Here is a 17,922-nt window from a genome sequence, read left to right on the forward strand (position 1 = left end):
CCACTCTTCTCTGGCCAAGCTGCCCACTCCATAACTGCCTTTAGTCTCTCTCTTCCAGGGTTCCAGATCCCATTCCCAGGCTCACAGCCATTGAGCAGGTCTCATCTATACCAACCTCCTAATAATTACACTTTCACTCCATTTTAAAGTTAGCTGGCTTGCCTGCCTCTCTTATCACTCCCTCTGGTTATTATGCTTGAGCATAAAATCCTGAATGTGTATAATTTATGATCAAGTATTTTCTCTCGACATGTGGTGAGAGGAAGACCATGTGTTCCAGGGCCATGGGGACCACTAAAAGCTCCCAACTCATTAACAAAACAGGGGTGAGCATGGCGGTCACCATGCTCTCCCTCCCAGGCAGCTCTAGGATTTTACAATCATGTGAGATAAAATGGAAGGCATTGTGAGCGTCATTACTTACTGGGATAACCGACAGGCATGTTGCTAATGTACTGTGGTTGTCACGTTCATTTAGGTGTGGGGTGTGGGCAGGACACAGCGATTTGCAGCGGAGTAAGGGAAGGGAGGATTAAGGCTCCTGCCATGCACAGAGTTGACCTCAGAAGTGCTCCCTGGAAGCACCCTCTGCCAGTGACACTGAACCTTCCAGTTGGGAATCCAGGAGGGCCATTGAGTCTCACCTTATTTAGGAAAACCATGGGTCTCCAATGAGTCCTTCAAAAAAGAAGAGAGCGCAAAGCTGTGTTTAAAATCATCCTGTTATTCAGGAGCTTCTGTGGTGGGATTATCTTGCCTCAAAGGGCACACAGACACACATTCACATAGTTACACACACACACGCACACACACACATACACACACACTTCTATTTCCCCACATAGCTAATGCTTCCTCTTAGTTCAGAAGATGACCTAAGCACACACACCCCCCTCTTTCCTACTTGGCTCCTCTCTTCAATAAACCCCCTCAATTTTAATAAATCATCAGCATGCTTTCTCGTCCATCTGCTGGCACCAGACGTCAGCACTGGCCGCCTTCTTCATTCCCCTCATGGCCCGAGAGACCTCAGTGTTTGATTAATCTTTTAGGTCCCTCCCACAGAGAGCCCACTTACTCTCCTGACTCTCCTCTAAGAATACAGCTTTAAGGAGTTTTCTTAGGCTTGAGTCCGTATTATCAGTGCAGAGTGCTTGTCATCAAACAGGCTATGGGCCAGGCCTTGGATAGCAGGTGACTCCTTTGCAGAACTCACTGATGCCTGTGTGCTTAATGCCATTTGCCCTGAACTAGCATGGGACACTAGGGACCAGTACCAACTAAGGAGTCATAGGACCCGGAGTGCTCTTATCTCATGCATGAACCGGGTGCATCCTTTGGGGTGAGAGTTCTGAACCTCAGTTAACTTTGGCTTCTGCTAAAAAGCTTGAGAAGGGATATGAACCGGATGTGAAACACCACCTTACCCTCTGACCTCTGAGGGCTTATGTACAGCAGCAGAGCTCCTGGTATGTGTTCTACCCTTTGGGACATGGGAGCTCCCAGGCCTGGGAGCACAGTACCTAGGCTCCAGCTGCTGCTTGTAGCCTTAGCAGTTCTGCTTCTCACCCCCAACCTCACTTCCTGTTCTACCCTGTGAGCTTTCACCTCTAGTCAAAACACAAAATACTTCCCTTAGAGCAGTGGTTCTCACCCTTCCCAATGCTGTGACCCTTTAATACAGTTCCTCATGTCGTGGTGACCCCCAACCATAAAATTCTTCACGTTGCTTCTTCATAACTGTGACTTCGCTACTGTTATGAATCGTAATGTAAATATCTGATATACAAGATATCAGATATGCGTCCCCTGTGAAAGGGTTGCTCAGCTCTTGAAGCGATCACAACCGTCAGGTTGAGAAAAGCTGCCTTAGTGGCTGGTTCAGCTATTTTCTGTTTCCATTCCTTTAGCACTTGCCAAATGCTTTGTGTGTATTTTCTACAGCCTTCACAAGACAGCCTGGGGGGAGCCTTCACCACATTTCTTGGGTAACAGTATTGAAGCTTGGGGGGTTGGGGGCTGCCATACCCTAGGGCTCACAGCCAGCTCTTGGTAAATGCAGATCAACGTCTAGGCATCAGGCCCACGTTCATGGTACCGGCACTGATGCTGCAGTGCCTGAGCTCTGCCCTCTCTTGCCTCTCATTGCTCCTCAGCCAGCATCAGCACCAATGGGGACACCCACCCTGGCACTTTTCCAACGTGAGAAAGATCCAGTTGGGCACAGCAGGAGTCACCTGCATATTTGGACTGATGTTCCTGTCGCCTTTTACTACATCTCACAATGATTTGCATGTTAGGGGTTACCATGTCCACGCTCTGGGTGAAGGATCTAAAGATGAGGAAGTCAAAGTCACAGATAAGTAACCCTCAGATACAGAGAGTGCTTGCAGCATTTGGTTCCAATGGCCTGTGCTTGCTAAAACAGGCTACACCCCGAGCTTCTGCTTCTACACCAAGATTCTTGGTCGGAGAGTTTGGACTAACCCTACTCCACAGAGAAGCAGGCAGCAGCCCGTGGAGGCAGGCAATTTGCTCAAGGACTCATGCTCATAGATGGTATCTCAAGTCCAAGACCAAGAGCCTGTGGGTTGCTTTCCTCCACTCTCTGTCCATCATCACTTTACTCTCTGGGGTCCATTGTGTTTTCAATGGAGCCTTCTTCATACTTCAGGCAGTTAGCCTCTGCATGCATGCACAGGCTTCTGGGTCACTGTACATTGACTTACCCACTTCCCCAAATGGCATATCTGAGGCAAGAAAAACAGTCCTGGGGTTTAAGTCTTACTTATAAGGTGATACTGCCAAAGACTATCATTCTCCCTCAACTTGTAACTCAACTCATAAAAGCCAACTACACATCATAAAAGTCCTAACTACACAGGGTCTCCAAGCATCTTCCCCCATGGCAGAGTCACAACACCCAGATGTTCTGACAGCAGTGGTATCTGTGATCTCCTTTCTCTCTCTGAGAGAGAGAGAGCAGGAGGCTACACTAAGGTCTCTGACTTACTTCCCTTTCCATGGATCCCACCCACTTCCTGGTATCAGGTTTATCCTTCCTGGAGTATTGATTTCTGCCCACCCCACTGCCAGGGCCTTCTCCAAGACCCTCCATGACTTCAGTGATCCTATAACCCATCAAGTAGGGACCCCAATACCACCATTCCCTCCTCCCTTCACCAATGATCCCAATGAGAGCCGTGGCTATGTCTAAAGACACAAGTCCAGACTCTTTTCAATAAAGGCTGTTCCCAAGCTTTTCCTCTCCCCTTTTGTAAGATTTTTTAATGCCCAACAAATCACCTTGATTAAAACAAGTACCTTGAAACAACAAAAGTTATGAACCATCTTCACTGTGTCTATGGGTCAGGAATTGGGAACATCCTGGCTGGGCAGTACTGGCTTAGTATCCTTCACTAGGCTTCAGTCAGCAGTCTGTTGTAACTGCTAACACAGGCTTGGCTGGAGTGGGTGGACCTGTTCCTGATGTGGTCCATTCATGTGGCTGGCTAGCTGATAGTGGTGAAGGCAGGTCTATGAGGATGTCTCTCTACAGGGATACCTGAGTGTCTTCACAGCACAGCTGCTGGCTCTCCTCTATGTGGCCAAAAAGGAGGCTACAGAGTTCATGAAGTCACAGAGTGTCACACCCACCATATCCTACTGGTTATATAAGGATTCAGAGAAGAAGGAGACTCCTCAAGAACATAAAACGTGTGGGTAGGACTCCCTAGAAGCCTTCTGGAAGGCTGTCACGTGTCTGAGAACCATAAATGAGTGGGTCTTCTGCTGCCCTGGGCATGTAGGTCCTGACTGTCTTCCTTCTCAATAAAAGAGCATCAGATATATATACACTGCCCTGTGAAAATGCCAACATGGATCGAGCTATGGTTCTTCCCTGGATGAACTCAGTAAGGTTGGAGATATAGTCTCCTCATGAGACATGCTAGAAGAGAGACATCTTCCATATGAGTAGTGTTATAAACAACAGGCCATTCGCCTCTTGGAGAGTATGGAATATTTTCCCAGAATAGGGGGACATTTACCCCATCTTCTTGAAGAATGACTAGAAACTCCTCAAGTGGTAGACAAATGGAGGACATGAGCAACAGAGAGCTAGAAAGCATGGAGACTCTGGCTACAAAAATGTCTTAAAGAGTAGGGCATGAAACTGGACTTTATACGTCAGGAGCCACTTGAGGGTTCAGGCCAGAGAAGGGCCTGGCAGAGCCTTGTGGGACGGGGCTGGAAGGAAGACTATGAAGGAAGGAGCTGTGCTGCAACCATCATAGCTTAGGGCTTGTACTAACTGGGACACTGGGGAAGGACGAGATGACAGACATGCATACAGAAAAGCTGGGTTCAGGTGGGTCATGGCTCTCATGGAGATGCGCCTCCAGTCACATCCTGGACACTCAGCACATTTATTCTATACATCTTAACCATGGAGGCAGATTTATTGTCTACAGCTGTACCAGGAGGCAGGGTTAGCTAAGGTGGGAGCCACTGTAGGGGAGCAATTTCAGGTTAGAGGCAGCCAGGAAGGAGCTACGGTTGATAGTTTCTGCACACACTGGTCTTAGCTAAAGGATAGTCACCTCTAATATCTGTACTTAGACCATGGGGAAGGCTTTGCCATTCACCACAGGTCTGAGATTTGGGCAAGTCCGTGTGTAAGTCAACAATGCATACTCATTCAGGACTGCATTTGCTCGCCACAGAGTTACAGTGGGCTGGAGAGGAATGGCGTGGAGGAAAGGCAGCTTTGGGATGGGACTGGATGTGTCTCTGGGAGGGGGCAGGAAGGTCCACAGGCCATGGCTTACCTTCCCCACCATTTTGTTACCTTACCTTCCCTAACTCTTGGTTCTGATCCTGGCTTCCCTGTGCCTATGCCATAAGCATGCAGTATTTAAGCATTCAGCCCCATGGAACCATCAATGCGGCATCACTAGGGACATCATGGGAGATGTCAGTTCTTTTAGCCCAGGACTGCGGATCTTGAGTGTTCAAGACTTGTGTGAGAATCTGGTTTAAAATGTGAGCCACACTTCCGGGAAAACTCAAAAGGCATCTTTGTACAAATCATTTGCACACAACTCCAGAGGACTCAGTCCCCTCCAAGCCTATCTGTGGGTCTCAGGATTTTCAAAAAACTCAGGAAGAAATGGGAAAAATGAGAGCAAAATCTGACCCACCGAGTATGTACTTTTTACTTTACTTCTTTTTTTAATGTTCCGTAACCCTACCCATAATTGGGCCACCCCTGAAATCATGAGAGACAGGAGAGAGTGTACACCCAGATGACAGTCCCCCAGTGGCACTGGCCTTGCGTGGATGGCCCATTTCCATTATTATAGTAATTCTCAGGCTGCAGGCTACAATTTTCACTTGAGGCAAGGTATTAAATTGAAATTACCCCAGAGGTAATAGTCACACAAAATAATCCTGGACATATGAAAGCAAGTGCTTTCTCAGCGTGCGACTTTATAGCTTATACTGAGGTTGTAGGGCTCTGCTTCTTTAAGTATGCCATACTGGGAAGGGGCAGGGGACAGGGGGCCAGCAGTCAGAGAGAACCTACTCCTGAAGCTGCTGGTCCAGATGTCAATATCATAAGGCTTCTGTTGGTCTGGGTCTGCTCTTTGGCCAGAGGCTTGGACAAGAAGGCCAAAGGGCCCCAGATCTTGAGTAGAGTCTAAGACTTGGAGTTTTGTTCCTGCAATTGTACTTGAACTCAGGAGTATGTAAGTGACCACACTTGTTTCTGTTTAAACTCCAAGCCCAGTATTCCCCCAGGTGGGGGGCATTTAGCTTCAGTCATTCTCAGATGAGGCCCGAGGTGCTTAGTTCTGTTTCGCTCTGTAAGGTCTTACTTACCATCTGTCTTTGTTTGCCAGATGTTCACTGCTTGTGTACTGCGCGGACCTTCCTCCCACCAGCATCATCATCACTTTCCACAATGAGGCACGTTCCACTCTGCTCAGAACTATCCGCAGGTAAGCCCTCCTCCTGTCTGGAGGCCAACAGTAGCCTGGTACTTGGTCAAGCCTATAAGCATGTACCAGACACCAGTCTATACATCATATGCTGCTGCTCTGCCACTCCTCATGTGCTGAAGAGAGAGGCCATCATCCCATTATAGAAGAGAAAGACAGATGCCAATAGTGTCTGGTAACTCATGAACATTCAGAAATCAAGCAGAGAGATGAATAACAGGTCCTTTGCCCTTCTGTGCTAGACCATCTGAAGAACATGGCTGACACGGTCACAACTGATGAAGGAAGCTCAGACAGATGGCTTGCTTGTTCCATCCCCAGCCTCTGGCTAGGATCAGGACTTGAGTGTGCCCTAGGATGCTCATCTTGTTTACATCTTTCCAAAACTGGGACGGTAGTAGGATGTATGGGAACAGTGACAGTTTATTATTAATGTTTGCTTTCTGGGCATCTACAGTAAGTTCCAGTCCTGCTTTTCCTGGGCTTCCCTGACACCTTGTCAGTCAGTCTCAGACATGTTCCTGCTATGAGAGGTCTGTCCTGACAATGATGACCTGTGGTCTGCCGGGCTTTTCCATGTGTTCAAGTCTCAATGCCAGTCATAGGCAAACTGGCTCCAGAAAGTAGGGCAGGGACCTGACTAGGAATTGTGGCCCTCCATCCCAAGGTTCTCAGGAGACTCTGGCAGGTTTGAGCACATTCTCTGGAATGACACTTCTTTCCTCTCCCCATCTGTACCCCTTCCTATCCAGTCAAGCTGCCTCACTCTCCCTCAGACCCCCAACAGTAGCCCCCCCTGACCTAGTAAGGTCATTCTTCAGACAGACTTGGGCTCTTGCCCTCAGCTGGGATGGTGAGTAGGTCAACAGAGAGAATTGAGACTTGGAGGTCCCACATCAAGGTCTCATAGCACAGCACTAAAATTCTAGTCAATGCCCTAACTTTGAGTCCTCTCAGCTGCCTGAACCAAGAAGGTAAGACACAGGGGATGATTTAGCATCCCTGGTGTGGTGTTGGCGCTTTAGATGTACAACCAGAGCTTTAGGTGTTCACAGAGCCCACCCAGCCTCCTCAATAAAGTATGCATTAAGGCTTCCTGGTTTTGTTTTATTGTTGTTGTGTTTTGTTTTTGTTTTTTTATTAACTTGACACAGGCTTTGGGAAGAGAAACTTCAACTAAGAAAACAGCTCTATCAGATTGCCTATAGGCAAGTCTGTGGGGGTAGTAGTAGTAGTAGTAGTAGTAGTAGTAGTAGTAGTAGTAGTAGTAGTAGTAGTAGTAGTAGTAGTAGTATCTCAACCCTTTTCCCTCTCTGGTAATATCCTAGACCTAGGGAGGCACTTTTCCAGGTGTAGGCCGTTAAGAGTTTGGTCTCTGGGGCTATATTTGTCTAGCTCAGCCTGTAACAATTATGTGACCCTGGACTGAACCTCTCTGCCTCAGTTTCCCACCCTGACAAATAGCAACTATGATTGCTACTAGTTCTCTGGGATGGTTTCAGAGAAAACTGAGTAAGTGCTAATAGGTTAACAGTATTTTCTGCAGGATTGAACAAATCACATCTATGATTATAAAAAGGGATTTACTAGATTAATTTATAAGGCCCCATAGTCTAATCATACCAGTCTGTCAACTGGAAAACCAGAGAAACCAGTCCAAAAAAATTGAAGCCTCAAAATAAAAGGTAGGTAGGAGTGAGAAGCATGGGATAGAAAGAAAGATGGCTCAGACAGTAAAGCACTTGCCACCAAGTCTGGACATGAAGTTCAGTTCAAAGGTCTCGCTTGGTGGAAGACAGAACCAACTCCTGAAAGCTGTTCTCCATATAAGGGCCATGGTAGGTGGACACACACACACACACACACACACACACACACATACACACACATACATCAAACACACACATACACATACATACATACACACACACATACACCAAACACACACATACATGTACACACATATACACACATGTACACCAAACACACATACACACACACCAAACACACATACACACACACCCCAAACACACACATATACACACACATACACACATATAAACACATACGCACACATACACACACACCAAACACACACACACACAACACATACACACACACCAAACACACACACATATAATACACACAACACACACAACACACACACACACACACACACACAACACACATACATGTACACACACACACACACACACACACCAAACACACATACACACACACCAAACACATTTACACATACACACATGTACAAACACATACACACACACACACACACACATGACAGCATACACATGCATTCGTACAGACACACAAATAAATAAATAGATGGATAGATACATAAATAGATAGCTTTATGGATACATGTAATTGAGTGAAGAGGAGGTCAATGGCACAGCCCCAGTCTAAGACTGAAGTCCACAAGGCTCCCTGGAGACAGACATATTGGTATGACCACACATTTAAGACTGAAGATGTTGACATTTGATGTCCATGGGCAGCCATAGTATGTGTACCCACAAGGGGAGTCAATCTGCGCATCAATGGGCTTCTTCCTTCCAGTTTTTGTACTGTCTGAGCCCCCAGCCCATTGTATGGTGATGCTGTCATGTGATAGAGTCTTCCCTCCTCACTTGGACGATCCACGTGGCAGTCTTTCCAGAAACACCTCCACAGACATGTTCAGAGATGCTTTCCTAATTTTTAGGGTGTCTCATAATCCCTCCAATGTGCCCATCAAGATTAATCACAGTAAGCAAAAGACCGGGATCTATTGCTGGCACAGGGGAGGCATCTGTGGTAATAAGCCTCCAGTCCTGCTAGATAACTGTGCTCTGGTGTGATGGCGCCCCAGTGTGAGAAAATGCCAGATTCTCTTGGAGGGCTTGCTAGAACATGCTTCTTTGGGCTCCAGCCTCAGAGACTCTGACTCAGTGAGCCTGGAATATGGCCTAGGAATTTGCATTTCTGACAAGTCCCAGGCTGTGGCAATGCTGCTGGCTCGGGGCTCAGACTTTGAGAATCTCAGCTGTGCATCATGTCTGTTACTCTTCGTAGCTTCAACCGTCTTATCATCAGTGCCCACATTCCAAGAGCAACTGTCCTGTGCCAGGCATGGTGCTAAGTGATGCTCACAAAGCCGAGGGAAGCATGGTGCTTGAAGGCTCGGTTCTACTGACTGGAGCCCTCCTGCAGAAAAGTGGAGGCTACCCAGACCTGCACTTCGACCCAAATCTGCCCACTCCAGAACAACTACACTGTTAGCAGGTCCCAGGTCTTCTTTCAACTGGTATTTATGGAGTGTTTGATAAAACCTGTCTGCATATAGCACTGTGGAGTTCACGGAGCAATTTCAAATACATTTCCTCGTTTCAGACGCACAAAAGCCTGTGAAGTAGGTCAAGTATTAATATCACCTGCTTTTACAAGAGAAAGGTAATTACAGAAGCAACGAAAGCAGGGAACAGACCCACTCGGGACTACATAGCAAGCAGGTTGCAGGGCTTACTTGGCATTCCCCAAACTACCCTGACATTATCTTGGGGCCCCACACAGATCCCATAATTAGATCACAGAATCCAGGGGAGCAGGAGAAGTCGTAGATTCTGTCTGTTGTAACGGCATGAAGGGAACAGCTGCAAAATGAAACAATGAAAACCCTCTACTGGGCTGTGTCCTGTGGAAACGGGATTTACTCTGCTGAGGGGCAGCAGGTGAGAAGCCTGAACTGAAGAAACTAAAGAGGACTTAGGGCAGGAGATCACAACAGCCAAGGTTTAGATGGCAGGAACTGGTATGTGTGATGGGAGGAGTACTGAAAGGAGGGCCCCAGAGGACCAAGGCCCCTGGGTTGGACTTAACTTTCTCCTTTTCCAGCCACCTCAGGTACCCAGAGTGCATTCCCTTCTCAGGCCCTCCTAGCCTAGAGGCACTTTTGGGGAGACCCCACCATCACTTCAATTGGAACAAGCAAGCCAGGTGTTAGCAGGAAATGGTCTAATTAGCACTTACTGCTGACGGTTCCTTTCCCTTTCTGTTTTCTTTTTTTTCACCCCCTCTGTTTTAAACCCTGGACATTTTTCATTCGCTAATCATCTCTCCGTTCAACCTGCTCTGAGCTACCCGCGATTTACCCTTTGATGTTCACAGAAGAGAACTCTTGAATTTCAAAGAGCTGGCAGGGATTTGGGGGAATCGAATGTAGACGCTCCAGTGTAATCAAACCTCATTAGAGGTTATTCTTCAAGCAGGTTTTTTCCCTCTGTCTGCCTCCCTCTCCCCTCCTGCCCTGATTAGAGGGATGGTGGCTGGGTTTGCTGTGTTTTCTTCGGGACAATCACAGTAAGCAATCTCTTCCAACCACTGTATGGTAGAGGCTGTCACCTCCTTTCTTTGCCTTGCCCCCCACCTCCCTATAGACAGTGACAACTGCCCTGCCCGGGCTTTGTGTTGGGGTTCGTTTTTCTCTCCACCTTGCACTAGTTGCCATGGTGAGAATTGAGGCTTCATAAATAAAGGTAGCTCCCGGCAAAGTTCCTTTCTCAAAGACTCTGCATCCTGCATCGGAAGGGGGCTGCACTGGAAACCCAGCTCAGGCAGATCTGAGAAGAGCAATGCTCAGAAAACCCCCACCTGCACCCACTCTGAACCCCCTTCTCCGCTATACACAGGACTCAGGGCATACTGGGATGGCTGTTGTGAAGCAGAAACATTTTTGAACCATGACATTTGGAGATGCTCAGAAGAGTTCTAAAACACATAGCTAATACCGAAACCAAGCCTGTGACCCTTGTCATGTCTAACATGGGAGGTCAGTTTAATGAACAAATCATTAATGACACACGGCATAGTAAGAATGGCTACTATGTATTACTGTTTAGTGCAAAATGTTGCACTAAATGCATTCATATAGGTTTTCTCCTTGAATTATCTCTGTGGTCTTTTTGAAGAATCTTCGACTGTAAATTACTCCCATTTTACAGATCAACTACTATGTAGACTAAGTCACTTGCCCCAAGTCCAATAGCTTTGTGGTAGATAATGCTTCTGGGGGTGAAACTGGCTTCCCTAGTGCTCTTCACTCAGTGCTCAGTGCCCAGTACACAGCACACTAAGCATCCTTCCAATATAGAGAGAGGAGAACAAAGGATGGAATATTACCATCTACAGGGGTATTACTAGGCTCTCGGGTTTATAAACCCACCCCCACAGTTTCCCTGTATTCCAAAAGAAATGAAACAGAAATCAGTGAGGGTGAGAGGAGATGTGTAATTCCTTCCTTACCACTCCTGTGATCGGCTGGTAATTTATAAAAGCCTAAGAGACAAAGGCTGTAATATATTGTAAATTTAGCATTGGGGTGGGTTAACCCGTCCTGTTCTGGGGCAAAGGGTACCTACAGTTAACTTCACTGTGTCAGGCTCTCTATCAACAGATAACTTTTTAGTCAGCTCCAGCCTGAGAAAAATGGTGTAGGCATTCTGTCTTAAAGATTCTCTAGTGGGGAGAATCCCATAACCGTGGGTCCAGGGTGGGGCCTGGAACTGACCCACGGTCTAGGCTAGACTCAGCCTTGGTCAAAGGAGCTTCTTTTGTCAAGAGGCAGTCACAAATACAGAGTCATAGAACCAGTCAAAAGGAGGAGAAGTGACTTGAGAACTCAACCTAAGTAGAACATCTGTGTCAAGCCCCTCTCTCGCCCAAGGCCCAGGGATTACGACCTCAAAGGGGAGGGGATGGAAGGAGTGTGAAAGTCAGAAGGTGAGGAAGAATGCTGGGAAATGCTGCACACGACAAGGACATTGCACTCATGCGCTCAGAAGGCTGTTGTCCCCCGCACAAGACCAAGACAGTCACAATTCAAGCATGGTCTAGGGAAGCACCTAACTGAGGTGCTATTGACAAGTTGATGGCTGTTGGGAGAGGTGTGGCCACTGGTAGTTTGTCCATCCTGGATGATGATGGCGTCACACCTATGTGAATATAAGCAGCACTAAAAGGACTCAGTGGCTGATTATAAATAAAAAAGGAAAATGAGAGGACATGGAGTTTGGAAGAGACCAGAGGGAGCTGGAAAGGGAGAACAAGGGTGTGTATATGTTTTCTTTATTCTCAAAGAATAGATAAAAAGTGTTGTTTTACAAACACTGCTAAATGGCTAGCAACTACTGGAACTTTATTTCTAATCCAGTGACCAGGGAAGGTGAAAAATAACTTTTCTATGGGAAATTATTTTATCGTTCTTATAAGAAAATGCAGATTTAGAATTAACAAAACAGTCTCAGCTTGGCATCGAGGAAACTAAATCTGTTTAACATGTTTGAGGGAAATATTAAATAATATTTTTGTATTATTCCCCTCAGGGGAACATAATATTCCCCTCAGGGGAACATTCGCTTGAGGGCCAGGGGAAATAACTCAGTTGGAAAAGTGCTTGCTGCATAAGCATAAAGGCCTCAGTTCATATCTGCAGCACCCATAAAGAAAGCCAGGGACGACTGCATGTACTTGCATAATGCCAGTGTTGGGAAGTAGAGACAGGAGGACCCTTGGGGCCTGCTGGTCAGTAGTCAAGGCAAATTGGTGAACTCCATGTCTAGTGAGAGATCTTGTCTTCAAACTAAGGTGAGAATAATTAAAGAAGATATCTTTCTTAGGGATTTTATTGCTGTGGAGAGACACCATGACCATGGCAACGCTTATAAAGGAAAACATTTCATTGGGACTGGCTTACAATTAAGCCAGCCATTGTCCATTGTCATCATGGCAAAAACCATCACAGCATGCAGGCAGACATGGTGCTGGAAAGGTAACTGAGAATTCTGTATCTGGATCGGCAGGCAGAAGGAAGAAAGAATGACCCTGGGCCTGGCTTGAGCATTTGAAACTTCAAAGCTCATCCCCAGTGACACACTTCCTCCAACAAGGACATACCCACTCCAGCAAGACCACACCTCCTAAAGTCCCATTTCCTATGAGCCTTTGGGGGCGCTGTTTTCATTCAAACCACCACAACATCCAACATTGAACTCTGACCTCCACTTTCATATGCATGCAAACACACACACACACACACACACACACACACACACACACACACACACACACATACACACACGCATACAAACATGTACACACACAAAGATCCCCAATATCTGAAAGAGAAATGCAATCTCAGGGATCTTATGAATTGTCGCATGTAAGACTTCATACCTGTTCTGGCCTGACAGAGTTTTGACCCTAGTTCCACTCATTTACAAGGTGCAGGGCAGAAGCCATTTGTATTCTTAATTTGGAGGTCAGCTGAAGCTTGCATTTTCTGTGTCTGTTAAACACTAATTCAGCGATTATCTGCTAGCTGGAGGAAAATCACACATGTCTCTCTTTAGAGTGCTTTCCTCTCTCCCCAGGGCTTCTGCCTTGACATCAGGGTTACAGCGGCAGGAGCCTGCCTGGTAAGGTGTAAAACCAGCTGCCGGTGTCAGGACCGGGGAAAAACGCTGTAAGAAGCTTCAGCTAAAAAACTGTGAAAGAATCTTGAGGGAGGAAACAATTAATTCTCCTAAGTAGATTGGAAAGCTGTTAGAGAGGAAATGACATTTGAACCGGTCCTTGTGGGCAACTCGGGGCCATTTCAAGGCCTTGAAGAAGACGCTCCCAGGAGTGAATAAACAGAAGAGAGTCAGCTGGAAGCTCTGGGCCTAGAAAACTTCAGTCAGCAGAGGTCAGCTCAGTAATACGAGGGCGTGGTGTGGAACATGCAGAGGGTTAACCGCATAGGTAGCACAGGCACAATGGGATTTCTTCTCTTTATTTGTGGCCACATGGGCATCCGCACTATTGAATATGTGTCCTTTAAAGGTCACTTGAAGGCCACGAGGAAAACTGCCTAGGACTGAGAAGAGTTGGAGAAGGTAGAGGCTGCAGTGATAAACCAAATAAAAGTGGGAGGGATAGTGGGACCTGCCTATAATCAGGTGCTTGAGAGGACGAGGCAGGAAGATCAAATGTTCAAAGTCAGTCTGGGCTAAACAGTAAGGCCTTGTCTGCCTGCCCATAAGAAGAGGATGAACCAGAACAGACATAGACAAGGTGGTAGTGGTTTAAGTGCAACCTCCAAATAGAAGTATTGGATTGGAGTTTGGGGAGAGGGAGGGTTGTCACTGGTAGCACCTGGGTTTCTGTCTGGGTGGGTCATTGGGCGGTATATCATTTCCTGTGATGGAGAAGGCAGAATTATATCCTCGGTAGGAACAGGATGACTGGGCGTCTTTTGGTGCCCCCCCACCACATCTTCATTCTTCCTATGCTATATGATATTTTAAAATGGAGTTAGTACATGCATTTTGCAACTAGTAGACATCATAATTTCTCTTCTTCCTATAGTGTGTTAAACCGCACCCCTATGCATCTGATCCAGGAAATCATATTAGTGGATGACTTCAGCAATGACCGTAAGTACTATTGATTATTGACAATGGAGTCAGAAATGTCTGGTCCTAGCCGCTGTGTACGAGTGGAGGGGAGCCCATTGAGACTCTAGAGGTGAAGGGAAGCCAACTTGGGTAGCAGACGTGGAAGACTGAGTGTCTATGACTAAGCTTCAAAAAGCGAGCAACTTCATATTTGAGAAAAATTTTGGTGCTCTATGCTGGAAATTTGTGAGGACCTCATTAGCTAAATTTGTTAGATTCCTGCCTGGGATGGTTGGGGAGTGAGTGTCCATGTGTGGATGAGTGAATGTGGTATCTGTGACATTAGCTTCTAACATACATTCCTGGACAAAGGAAGACACACATTCAAAGGACCGTCATTAGAACCCAGAACCCTGTCAGACTTCTGATTTTGATGCCCATCTGAACTCCCATGCTTCTATCCCTGGGAGACCTTGACATTGAGATCCCCATGGGACATCCCAACACACATCTATGACAGTGCGAGCCCTTGGGGCCATTCCACGCACTGTTCGTCATCAGTTCCTGTGTCTGATCTCCTTAGGTATCTCATAAAAGAACCCAGGGCCCACCCAGATTTACTCCTGTGATTCGGTTTCCCACGTAAAACATGCTGGGGTGGGTCCCTCGACATCTATTTAAGTCCAAAAGTACAATGATTACAGAAACATCGGAATTCAAGTATCAGCGGTGTCAGCTCCCTACCCACTGTCCTGTTTGTAGTTCTATTCAGTCAAACATTTCCATTTGGGGGAATCTCTTCCTGGTAGAAAGGCAGGTGGGCAGTGCCATGGGACAGACAACTACAGGTATCAGGAAAGCAACCGCCATCCCTGCATAAGTGCTGGGAACAGGTCACAGGGGCCACTCCCACATTGACACCTGCTGCATTAGCACTAGAAACACACATAAGACAGAGAGAGAGAGAGAGAGAGAGAGAGAGAGAGAGAGAGAGAGAGAGAGAGAGAGAGTGTGTCTGGATTCCTTGTGGAAAAGCAGATTGTGTGTAAAGTTCCACTGGTTCTGTAGCTCAGTGGTCTCTTCTCCTTGCCTAGTGAGGAAGAGCTGGGAGTGGGGCGTACTCCTCATGGGGGGTAGCCTGGTGGTTTAGAGAAGGAAGTGCTGGAAGGTCCCCTAGGAACAGAATAACCTAGGGTTTAAAGAAGCCAGACACCCTGGGTTCAAACCCTAGGTCTGGGACTTCCTCACTCCATAGCCATGCAAACCATTAGCTTCATCAAGTTAACTCCCTTGCATGTATAAAAGAGATGACAACAACCATATATATATAGTTTATATGGAGACATAATGTATGAAGACATTCAGAGCTCTCAGAATAAGATGTTGCCAGGGCAAGCCTGTAAAAGTCTGTCCTGTTGCTTGTTAGAGTCCAGAGTCAAGCAGAAAGGCCAAGGTCTATCAACAGAACCTGAGGGTGAGGCTACCAGTCCAGTTAGGGAAGTGACAGGGAGGTGTGATTGAGACAAGAGATCAAAAGGCAGTGGGAGTCTTACCCAAGAGGCCTTGGGCTCTTGTTTATCAGGTGGGAGACCACCCACCCATTATCAGCAATGTTGTGTTGGAAAACTCTATTGGCTGATCTCTTCATAAAGAACACCCCCATGTTCTAAAAGCAAAGTCCAAAGTTGTTTTCTTTATTGCTGGCTTCCAGACATTTGAAACTAGATTAACTGTGGTAAAGAAACTCTGAATTAATAACCCAATGGTATGTAGCAACAGGGATGACCGGACCAAGGATCCACACCTGGACCATTTTCACAAAAGCACGCAGATCCTGCTGTGTGCTGACCTGTTCCAAATGGGCCTAGTTGAGGTCACTTTACTCAGTGACGGTCAACCTCTTCCATGACTTAGAAACACCCTGGTCTCAGGACTAGGCTCTGCCGTCAGTCAGGGTTGGGAGAGCAAGCAGGTCTACCTTCCTGACCCTTCCAGTTTGCTCATACACGGTCACATCCCAGGTGCTCACTAAGCATGGCCTTTGTCTTTGCAGCTGAGGACTGCAAACAGCTCATCAAACTGCCCAAGGTGAAGTGCTTGCGCAACAGTGAGCGGCAAGGTAGGCCGAGCCATGGAGCAGAGCTGGCCTGAGTTGAGAGTGGGGTATGGTGGGTATATATGTCTGGGTGTTGAACGGAATACTGAGTGACTCTTATGTGATCTTGCTTGTCACTGGAGCAACAGTGGCACCTACCTGGGCATTCATTCATGATACAGGTCTGGTCCGGTCCCGGATGCGAGGTGCTGACATTGCCCAAGGCACCACTCTGACCTTCTTGGACAGCCACTGTGAGGTGAACAGGGATTGGCTGCAGCCCTTGTTACACAGGGTCAAAGAGGTGAGTCAAGCTGAGGAATAGAGATGGGCTTCCCCCCTCCTCCTTCATTCAGGGCCTCTAAACCTGTAATTTCACTTAGGGTTGGGAGAGAGTGTTATCCTCACTTTATAGATGAAGGACTAAATAAAGTGTCCCGAACAAGATCACACTGCATGTAGTCAGTGGCGAAGCAGCGCCTGAACTGTTTATTTTAATCGCACTGTTGCTCACAGGAGCAAGCATAAAACTGAAGCTGTCTGCAGGTAGCAGGTAGCATTCTGGGTTCTGGGCAATAGAAAATGACCCAGAACGGTATCTATCAAAATTATCAGAAGGGCACCCTCCTTCCCCGAATGCTGAGTGTAGGGAGACCGCAACAGAAAGATCCAGTTCCTGGGGCCTCTGTCTTCCCTTCCACCCATGGAATGAATCTGTCTCATCCATTACTCCAACCACATACACACAGCACACCACTTGAAGGCCCTGGGCCAAGCCAGGAGGCTGGTGCTGAGACTGGAAGACCCTTCCATGTTTACCCTTAAATTACTCTGAGATTCTGTGTGCTGCTTTCTCTGTGCCTCAGCTACCACTCTAGAAAGCAAAGCAGGGTTTTCTTCTTCTCCTCATTACTTTGTCCTCTCAAAGAAGCTCGCCCGTTCTTCCGGCTCATTACAGAGCACATTGTTAATGCTATACACTGCTGTTGCCTGACACTCCTCCTAAGCCATTGCCTAGCACAGTGTGGGGAGCGGGAGTCAGACATTCGTAACACACTTATTTCACAGATGAGAAAATAGCGTCCTGACTGTTATGTGACATGATTTAATAATCTTTAGCGATGGCATCTTGGGTATCAGCCAAGCAGCACATGGCCTAGGGTAGGCTGTTTTTTCTGTTCTTCCTGGTTACTGCTCACCTCTTGCCTGCATAGGAGCACTGCTGCAAAAGGAGATGAGCCCAGTGGGCAAACTGCTCAGAAGAGAACTAGGAAGACCTTGCCACTTGTCTGTTAGATGGAGGACCCTCAGCAGGTTGGCTGGGCTCTCGCACATGGGGCTTGTTGTCAACAGCCATTAGGGACTATTCTCTCTGAACTTGAACCATTAGCAT

At 47.0% G+C, this 17,922-nt stretch overlaps 1 protein-coding gene across 1 annotated transcript in view; it reads left to right on the plus strand.

Moving 5' to 3' along the window:
* Window positions 1–17,922, plus strand: part of Galnt14 (polypeptide N-acetylgalactosaminyltransferase 14) — a 218,177-nt gene that overhangs the window by 159,101 nt on the left and 41,154 nt on the right. The window contains exons 3-6 of the mRNA XM_032908938.1: window positions 5,904–6,002; window positions 14,406–14,473; window positions 16,488–16,553; window positions 16,712–16,833. Coding sequence (XP_032764829.1) covers window positions 5,904–6,002; window positions 14,406–14,473; window positions 16,488–16,553; window positions 16,712–16,833 — 355 coding nt within the window. The remainder of the gene's footprint in view (window positions 1–5,903; window positions 6,003–14,405; window positions 14,474–16,487; window positions 16,554–16,711; window positions 16,834–17,922) is intronic.

Source organism: Rattus rattus, chromosome 7 (assembly GCF_011064425.1).
Source record: "Rattus rattus isolate New Zealand chromosome 7, Rrattus_CSIRO_v1, whole genome shotgun sequence".
Classification (NCBI taxonomy): domain Eukaryota; kingdom Metazoa; phylum Chordata; class Mammalia; order Rodentia; family Muridae; genus Rattus; species Rattus rattus.